A 10,636-nucleotide genomic window follows, 5' to 3' on the forward strand; every position below is an offset into this window, starting at 1 on the left:
CCTAGTTGGACTATCAACCAAGCTAGAAAACCCAATATATAAGTTAACAGTATACTCTGTTTATGCTTTGACCGGGTGCAAACGAGGTGAATCGAGTCAAGTTTCGACCTAATCGAATCGAGTTTCAATATAATTTTACGAAACTCGAACTCGAACTCGAACTCGAATTCAACAAGTTCAGAATGTCAAACTTGAGCTCCAGCTTGAAAAAATATAAAATAATTATTTTATTTTTAAAAAATGAATAAAATAATAATTTTTCTTAACAAATAATAAAATATTAGGGTTATATATGTAATTTTACAATTAAAATAAAAAATAATATATATATGTATATATATATAATCCAACTTGAGCCGGCTTGCGAGTTAAGAAACTTAGTATTTTTGAATTCTAGTTCGACTTGATCAGTTCAAACTCAACTTAAACTCGATGTTGACTGAACTCGAGCTACTCGCAAGCAATTCGTTTGCAGCCCTAGACCAGCGCATCATATTAGAGCATTTAGGTAGTAAACAAGAGAGCGGCGGCAGCAAAGATGGCAGGTTGGAGAATGTTCAGAAGAAGCAAAAGTTGAGAAGCTTCCTGACATTGCAGAGGAGGCAAAGGAGGAGGAGGAGTATCGAAAGGCAAAAGTGTAGGAGGAATGGTGGGATCGTGAGAAGAAGGAATGCAAGAAAACCAACTTGGATGAAATTGACTGGAATGAAGTATTGACTAATATGAAGCCCATGTATGCTAAGGAATTCTTTGAGTTGTGCCATTCAATTCCTCCTCCTCTAGCTAACTTTTGACAATATTGAAGGATTTGACCTCAATCTGAAGCGTGACTTCGTCCACAGTGTGGATCCTGAGTTATGGATACCAAAAGTACAAGCTATTGTCGAAAAACTTTTGGAAACTAAAGTATGATTGATAGTGACCCTAAAACTGGAAATTAAAACAATTAGGTAATTAATTGATAAATAGGTTGGATTTAATTTTCCAACACACACAGCATACAATTTCTCAAGTAAATAAAAGGAATACTTATCGTAGATGCTGGAAAAATTAGTGCCTGACACATGTCATGCCCGAACTACATTAGTCGAAGGCTGAACTATAAACACAACCAAACTATGGTTGTGTCCAAAGCTATAGATAAGGCCTATGTCATGGGAATTGTTATTGATAGATAAGTAAATGAACTATCATATTTATTCTCACTCACTTAATACGATATGAGCATTAAAGGATTTTTTTATCAAGAATTCAGGGAATAATAACTACATTGTCATCTCTATCGGGAACGTAAGATGATCTTTTTTTTTCGGAAACGATAGATGAAATTTTATAACTAATCAAACTTTACAGTATTTGAGTAACGGCTCAATCAACTATACAAAGTGTACCATGACACTTAAGAAGAAACAAAAGCTCTCTCCTCATCCATAAATATGCTTAGAGCATAATGGCTAATGCGATTACAATGAGTCATATTACTAGACTTTCCTACTTCAAAAAAGCACATTTGAAACAGATTAGCTAAAGCAAGTATGTCTTCCACCAACGTGACAATGTTTGGATTGTCTCCTTTCCCACTTTTTAGCAAGGCAATCAGATGTTTGTTGACGTTTATGACTTTGATCCTTTGCCAACCCAGCTGTCTTGCTTTCATTAGTGCCAGTCTCACTGCAACAGCTTCATCTTGGATATCCATTAGCGAGCTTCTATCCACTAACGCCCATTCAGCTTTGATTCTTCCTCCATTCTGCTTGGCCACTTTGCCAATTCCCAACTTATGGTCCTCTGTTGATTTCTGTGTTGCAATCTGAAGTTCCATTAGCTCTCTTCCTTCCATTCCTTCCTCCCCTAAGCTTGCATTTGCTGCATCTATTTCTGATGTACTTCTAACTTCCTTTCCTGAACCAGCTTCCTCAAACTCCATCCACTCTGTGCTGGCCTTTTGCACAACTCTTATTCCTACCTTCTCCTTTCCTTCGAATTCCAGCTCATTCCTATCCTTCCATAGTTGCCAAAGTATGTTAGAAGTCAGAGCTATATGCTGTTTTCCTTCATTCCTACTCCTGGATTGCGTCAATGCTGCCCACCACTGCTTGAAGCAACCTGTTTGGTTCTGTATGCCGTCCCATTGTACTGGTGCAAACTTCCATACTTTTAGAGCCTGTGGACAGTGGAACAGAATATGTTCCACTGTTTCTATCTTATCTCCACATCTTGAACAAAATGGAAATCCTTGTTTTGTTCTTCTGAATATTGTTTCCCTTGCTGTTAAAGTGTTAGTGATACACCTCCATATGAATAACTTAATCTTATGCTTGATATTCAGCTCCCAAAGAGTTTTCCAGATTTGTGTGTTGGAATCATCATAACTAGAGCCAGATTCCCTTTTGCTTCTACTTCCTTCCTCCTCTCTTCCTTAATCAGAACTTGATAACAGGATTTCACTGAGTACTCCCCGTGTTTATTGTGTATCCAAAGTGCTTGTCTCCAGTCCTTGAAAGGCTAATAGGTATCTTCATGATGTTCTCAGTATCCTCTCTATTAAATCTTCTGAAAATTAAGCTCCTATTCCATCTGAAGTTTGAGATCAACTCTTCCACTTTCTGCTCCTCCCCACTGTTTGGCAACCTTGTTGTTGGCCTTCCATTTGGATTGTTTGGAATCCATTGATCCTTCCAGATTTTGATACTTTTCCCTAAACCAAGTCTCTTCAGTATACCCCCCTTGACTACTTCTCTTGCCGACATTATACTTTACCAGAACCATGATGAATTTTTGGGAATCTCACAATTCAGTATGGAGTCCCTGGGGTAGTACTTAGCCTTTAATGTTCTACTGACCAAAAGGTTTGGGAATCGTATCATCCTCCAAATCTGCTTTCCCAATAATGTTTTGTTGAAACATTGCAAGTTCTTGAACCCCAAACCTCCATCCAGGTTTGCCTTCATCATTCTATCCCAAGAGCACCAACGAACCTTGCTTCTCCCTTCTAATTCACCCCACCAGTACTTGGCCATCAATCCTGTGATCTCTTTGCGCAATCTAACTGGTAGCTTGAAGCAGGACATAGCATAATTTGGCATAGCCATTGTCACAGCTTTTAGCATCACCTCCTTACCTGCTGCACTCAAAAACCTATTCTTCCAAGTACCCTCAGAAATCTTCCCTTGATTCACTGTCCTCACACCTGCAAGTGGTTCACAGGTCTCCACCTTATCCCTTTCATTAGTGTTCTTGTTGAAACAGATAGAAGATTTCTCCAAATTAATCATTTGGCCAAACCCTCTTTCATATTGATCCAAAATTTCCCTTAGCTTCCTTATTTCTTCTCCCACAGCTTTACAAAAGATTAGGTTGTCATCAGCAAAAAAGAGATGTGTGATTGCTAGCCCTTGTCTGCTAATCCTTAGTCCACTTAGTAATCCCTGCCTTGCTGCTTTCCTTAACATATTTGATAGACCTTCAGAGCACAATAGGAACAGGTAAGGTGACAGAGGATCACCTTGCCTAATGCCTCTAGATGGAATCATATGTTTCTTGGTCTCTCCATTGATATTGAAGGAATAAGACACTGAGGTGATACTCTCCATAGTCCACTCCACCCACACCTTACTGAACCCCATATTTTCCATCACAGCTTTCAGATAACCCCACTCCACCCTATCAGAAGCTTTGGACATGTCCAGTTTGATTGCAGTATAGCCATCATTGCCTTGTCTCTTGTTTTTAAGAAAATGCAGGCATTCATGGGAGATAATTATGTTGTTGTCCAGAATCTGTCTGTTAGGAATGAAGACAGATTGATTTTTGCTAATGTAATGTTCAAGGACGGGTTTCAGCCTATTAGCTAGAATTTTTTATATGACTTTGTATAGAACATTGCAAAGACTGATTGGCCTGTAATGTTTCAGATCAGTAGGTAATTCTATCTTAGGAATGAGAGAAATGATACATGGATTCCTATAAGGGATAATTGCAGAAACCTCCCCTGACTTTTATAGTAATAGCATTGACTTCCCCTATCAATTTTGAAATAGCACTAACCTCCCCTATCAAAAGTTGGAGGCAATTTAATAGGCAAAAGTGGGACAATTTACTAAAGTACCACTGACATGATTTAATTTTACCAAATGAATGTGATGAGTACTTTCATCAAACCCAACAAAATATTTGTTAATAAAAATTACACTAAATTAACTATTTATGCATAGTTTAACTAATTAACTAATTAACTAAATAACTAATAATCTAACTAATTAATAACTAATTATCTAATTAACTATTAACTAATTAACTAATTATCTAATTGTTAATAGTTATTAACTAATCAAACTATCTCTGCATAATTAAACTAATTAACTATTAACTAATTAACTAATTTCTGTTTATCTAATTAACTAATCTCTATTTATCTAATTAACTAATTAACTAAAACTGTTGACTGTCCGAAACTAATAAACTATTTGCATGCTAAACTAATTAACTAATTAGCTGCTTAACTAATTAACTACGTAATTATCTAATTAATTAATTAACTAATTAACTAATTTTTGTTTATCTAATTAACTAATTAACTACGTAATTATCTAATTAATTAATTAACTAATTAACTAATTTTTGTTTATCTAATTAACTAATTAACTAAAGTTGTTGTTTATCCGAAACTAACAAACTATTTGCATGTTAAACTAATTAACTGCTTAACTAATTAACTAATTAACTAAAGCTGTTGTCTATCCTAAACTAACAAACTATTTGCATGTTAAACTAATTAACTAATTAACTGCTTAACTAATTAACTAACTAATTATCCCATTAATTAATTAACTAATTTTTGTTTATCTAATTAACTAATTAACTAAAGTTGTTGTCTATCCGAAACTAACAAACTATTTACATGTTAAACTAATTAACTAATTAACTGGTTAACTAATTAACTAAAACTGTTGTCTGTCCGAAACTAACAAACTATTTGCATGTTAAACTAATTAACTAATTAACTACTTAACTAATTAACTAACTAATTATCTAATTAATTAATTAACTAATTTCTGTTTATCTAATTAACTAATTAACTAAAGCTGTTGTCTATCCAAAACTAACAAACTATTTACATGTTAAACTAATTAACTAATTAACTGCTTAACTAATTAACTAATTAATTAACTAACTAATTAACAAACTATTTGCATGTTAAACTTTATGCAGTACATATTACCTATTTAAAGTATCGGCTCTTTATAGGTATTTTATTTTCAAACATTTAATTTATAATAAAAATATCAATGTTTGTAAGTAAAATTCAAAAAGTGTTACAAAATATATCAATATTCTTACTTTCAAACATTTAATTTATGGCCCTATGCCTCTCTCTTTTTGTAAGAATATTACTGTAATACTTTTTGAATTTTACTTACAAACATTGATGTTTTTATCATAAATTAAATGTTTGAAAGTAAAATACCCATAAAGAGCCGAAACTTTAAATAGTTAATGCGTACTGCATATAGTTTAACATGCAAATAGTTTGTTAATTAGTTAGTTAATTAATTAGTTAATTAGTTAAGCAGTTAATTAGTTAATTAGTTTAACATGCAAATAGTTTGTTAGTTTTGGACAGACAATAGTTTTAGTTAATTAGTTAATTAGATAAATAGAAATTAGTTAATTAGATAATTAGTTAATTAGTTAATAATTAATCGGATAATTAGTTAATAGTTAATTAGTTTAACTATTAATTAATTAGATAATTAGTTAAGCAATTGTCAAGCAAATAATAATTGTCAAGCAAAAAGAGGGCAAAATTGGAAGAAATTTCTTATCTCACTTCTACAAAAGCTGTTAGGAAGGTTTCTGCAACAAATTGTTGCTGTTCAGGGGAGGTGAATGCAATTTCTAAACCTAGAGGGGAGGACAGTGCAAATATCAAAAATTTCAGGGGAGGTTTCTGCAATTATCCCTTCCTATAAATACCCAAACTACATACCACAAAAGGGATCGACCTTTTGACACATACTTCTCTCATTGCAATGATAACTTTGAGGCTATTCATGCTACGAAATCTCAGTGGTACGAAATCTGAATTGATTGTCAAATTGACCCCAATAACTAGACCTTGAGGGAATCTGAAAGACCCCGGAGAAATCTAATTTGATCGTCGGGGTCGAACTGACCTAAGGACTAGACCTCGAAGGAATCTGACAGTTTCCTGACCCCAGGAACTAGACCTTGAGGGAATTTGAACTGACCTAAGGACTAGACCTCAAAGGATTCTGACATATCCTAGGGGAATTTGACTTGATAGAGGGGACTTGGAGGCTTAGACCTTGGGAATGTCACCTCGGACCAGGACCCCGGACTAGACTCTAAATCGAGATACCTTGAATCCTAGATCAAGCTAGGCTATTCTCTTATGGAATTTCTGTATCCTTTGAAATAGCGATTGAGGATGGTTGTTTCGGCCCGGATAGCCTGGGGCCTTACCCTATGATGCTTCCAGAAGTGCCACCTCAGCCCACTATCTAGCGAGGTGGTATCGACCCAATTATCACCTCGGCTGGGATCTTCAGGTCATTAGCCGAGGTGACGTCTGGGCATCTGACAACTGTAAAAGGTGGGGTGTGACCCCTGACACATGCTGTCTGATTGACGAAAAGTTGCTCTGACACCTGCGGTCTGAATCTGACCACTGTCCTGACGTAGCTTCCCACAAAGACCAGTCAAATCAACTTGATACACTATGCAGGACAAATCTCTGGGGACCTGTGCTGGCAGTCCCTCTTCCCAATCAGTCCCCTATAAATACCCAACGTATCAACTGAGAAAGGGGATGACCAATTTCGGGTAACATTATACTGATTCTCTCAATTGCTATTTTACTTCTTCAATACCAAACTAACTAAAGTTTCGGAGTTACCCTGGGGGATTTAGCCCCCTCTTGTTAATTAAACAGGTGACCTCGTCGCGGTGACCTGTCAAGGATAGGAGGTTTTTCCAGTCCGGGAGAGTCACTTCAGCGGGACAGAAAATACCTTTTCAATTGGCGCCGTCTGTGGGAACGCGAAGACATTAGGATATGAAACCTACGCGTTCTAGAAGCAGGAAAGCTCTCACTATTGGAGCTGAGCAGAGTAATGCAGCCCAGCAGGAAGATATTTCCGAAGTGCAGGAGTCCCCGAGGACTCAGCCCGCAAACGAAGAAGCCATAACCCGTATGATCGAGTTTGTGACCGAGAACCCCAACATCTTTGAGGAGTTGGGGAGGTACCTTAAGAGGCAAGGCAAACAGAAGGCTGAGTCCTTTAAAAAGAAGTCAGATGGATCTCCTGAGGAATCGTCTGAAGAGTCGGATGGAAGGCGCCTAAGCCGAAGTGCTTCAAAACGGGAATTCTCTAAGGCCACCTCTAAGGTAGCCTCCCTGACCAAGGCGTTCTCCCGAGGGCTCTTGGGACGACGACCTGAGGAGGAACCTCGGCCCTTGGGAAGACCTGTGGTGGATTATATGAGGGCTCCACCTTTCACTGATGATATCAATGAGGAAAGACTTCCTTCAAACTTCAAACTCCCTTCGATACAATCTTATGACGGGCCGAGGTGATCCCGAGGATCACATCCACGCCTTCATCTCAGCCTTCCGCTTATACTGCATCCCTGACCCCGTCATTTGCCGGGCTTTTCCAGTGTTTCTCCAGGGGAGAGCTCGAAAATGGTTCCGGAGATTAGAACCTAGGAGCATCTCAACCCTGGGGGAATTAGTGGAGAGATTTCTCCATCGGTTTGTATCCTCCCGACCTACGACCAGAATCTCGGCTTATCTGCTGAATATATAACAGAATCCGGGGGAGTCACTTCGGTCGTACGTCCAGAGATTCCATGAACAAAGTGTGCATATACCTGACCCCAATGAGCAGGTCACCATCGTTGCTTTTACCCATGGGTTCGTTGCCGAGGTATTCAACATGGGGATTCACAAGAAGTATCCCCGCACGCTCCACGAACTGTGGTTGAAAGTCGAGAAGGGCATATAGGCCGGAGACCTCAACCGCATGAAGAAAGAGGTCCAATCCGCTCGCCCGAGGGCTGACCCCCGAAGGGGAAAAGATCTTGGCCGAAGTGAAGTGGGGACCGAGAGTGGCTTCCAAAGTCCTAACCGAGACCGCCGTAGCGTGTTTGACAGGATTTCCAAGGGGAAGTCATCCATCCCCGAGTCCGAGTTAACTCCCCTGAACACCACCCGATCCCGGGTATTGTCCGTAATGGAACAGAACAACCTCGGGAAGGCACCTCCGAAGATGCTCGGCAGCCGAGACAAGAGGAACTCGAACCTCTACTGCTTGTATCACCGAGACATCGGGCAAGAGACGGAGGACTGCAATGACCTCAAAAGGGAGATTGAGAACCTCATCAGGCAGGGACACTTAAAGCAGTTCATCCGTCGAGGGGGAGGTCATCGATATGAACCCCGACGTGATGGACGAGGTGACCAACGCCGAGATGAAAGGCGGACATCAAGAAGCAGCTGCCGACCCCTTGAGGATTCTAGGGAGACAAAAAGGCCTCCCCGAGACGGATCTTCAGGTCAGGGGTTAGGATATGGGCCAAAAATTGCTGGAATCATCAACACTATTGCCGAGGGTCCGACGGGAGGGGATAGCCAGAACTCCCGGAAGAGGACCTACAGGCAAGCCAACCCGGATCAGGCCGAGCCAAGCTCTCGTCTGTCTGAGGTGATCTCTTACGGGCCCAGCGACCCTGTCCCTACTGCCTCTAGTAGTCACGAGACTTTGGTGATTGAAGTGCTCACCAACAATTACATTGTGAAAAAGGTCTACATCGACCCAGGGAGTTCAGTAGATGTCATGTACCTCCGCACTTTTGAGAGTCTCAAGCTGGTTAGAGAACATATGACCCCGGTGCGAACCCCTCTTGTAGGATTCGGGGGACACGTTGTCCATTCCGAAGGGATGGTGACCCTGACAGTGACACTGGGGCATCACCCCGGTTGCCGAACTATCCCTGTTAACTTTGTAGTGGTTAAGGCCGACTCCCCGTACAACCTACTCCTAGGTCGGCCCACGCTTAATGCTTTGTGGGCAGTATACTACACCTACCACCTGAGATTTAAGTTTCCTACCTCTGCGGGGGTTGCCGAGATCAGCAGCCACGTCTGCGCTGCCCCGAGAGTGCTACATCGCCACTCTACAAGCAGTCTCCCCATCGGGCTCCGGTGTGAGATCCGGGAAGAGGTCAAATATTCTTTCGATAGATTGTCTCGATCCTCAGCAAGTTGAGAAGATTCCGAGACTGGAGACTGGAGACGAGGTGGAGGAAATCTCCTTGGACCCCACGAGGCCGGATCGGACGGTCCCGTCGGCATTGCCTGTCCCAATTAAAAGAGATATGGTGGACCTCCTTAGAGAATACCGGGACGTCTTCACTTGGGCCGTAGAAGAGGTCTAAGGAGTCCCGCATCACTTCATGATACATGAGCTGAACGTCGATCCCCAAGTCCGCCCGGTGAAACAGAAAAGAAGACATCTCGGCCCTGAGCGCAGCCGAGCTGTCGATGAAAAAGTGGACAAGCTCCTACCTGCAAAGATAATCCGGGAGGTCCAATATCCGACCTGGTTATCCAACCCGGTCATGGTCAAGAAGTACACCGGGGTTTGGAGAATGTGCGTCGACTTTACCGACCTCAACAAAACTTGTCCCAAGGATTGCTACCCATTGCCCAAGGTCGACACCTTGGTGGACTCGACAATGGGTTATGAGGTCCTCTGTTTTCTTGACGCCTTCAAGGGGTATCACCAGATAGGCATGAGTCAAGAAGACCAGGAGAAGATGGCTTCTACACTGACCAAGGCACATATTGCTACACCACCATGCCTTTCGGGTTGAAGAATGCCGGAGCCACATATCAACGCCTGGTTAACCAGGCCTTCAAATCTCAGATCGGCCGAAATGTCGAGGCCTACGTAGATGATATCCTTTTTAAAAGCCAGACGACCTCCACTTTTTTTTCCGACCTGAAAGAGGTTCTCACGGTCCTTCGGAAGACGCGAATGATGTTAAACCCCAAAAAGTGCGTTTTTGGGGTCATCTCGAAAAAGTTCTTGGGTTACCTCGTCTCAAGGCGAGGCATCAAAGCAAATCCGAATAAGGTAAAAGCAATCCAAGAAATGTCTCCACCTCGGTGCGTCCGCGACGTCCAGAGGCTAAGAGGGCGGTTGGCCGCCCTGAACCGGTTCTTGTCGCAATCAACTTCCAAGGCGTTGCCCTTTTTCAAGGTTCTAAAAAATGCCGATAGTTTCTCCTGGACTGAGGAATGTCAACAGGCCTTCGAGCAATTGAAGGAGTACCTTCACCACCTCCCAACACTTACCTGGCCTCGGCCAGGGGACAAGTTGTTTTTGTACCTGTCTGCCGCCGTCGAAGCAGTAAGCGCCGTATTGATAAGGGAGGAAGGTGTACAAAGGCCAGTTTACTATGTCAGCCGAGTCCTCCGAGATCCGGAGACCAGATACAGTCAGGCGGAGAAGCTCGTGCTGGCTTTAATCCACGCAGCCCGCAAGCTCAAGCCCTACTTTTTAGCTCACCACATTTGTCTTAGAACTGACCAGCCCTTCAGGCAAGT

The 10,636-nt window shown here is 41.3% G+C and overlaps 1 protein-coding gene across 1 annotated transcript; it reads left to right on the forward strand.

The window, feature by feature from the left end:
• Positions 1–8,048: 8,048 nt before the first annotated feature.
• LOC113728794 (uncharacterized) lies at positions 8,049–9,293 on the forward strand. The gene has a single exon (XM_027253161.1). It carries the CDS (start codon positions 8,049–8,051, stop codon positions 9,291–9,293), a length of 1,245 nt encoding a protein of 414 aa, XP_027108962.1.
• Positions 9,294–10,636: the final 1,343 nt, after the last annotated feature.

This window comes from Coffea arabica, chromosome 2e (assembly GCF_036785885.1).
Source record: "Coffea arabica cultivar ET-39 chromosome 2e, Coffea Arabica ET-39 HiFi, whole genome shotgun sequence".
Lineage (NCBI taxonomy): Eukaryota > Viridiplantae > Streptophyta > Magnoliopsida > Gentianales > Rubiaceae > Coffea > Coffea arabica.

Excerpts from the sequence above, each read along its gene's own strand:
- LOC113728794 (XM_027253161.1), top strand. The coding sequence starts at position 8,049 with ATGAAGAAAGAGGTCCAATCCGCTCGCCCGAGGGCTGACCCCCGAAGG.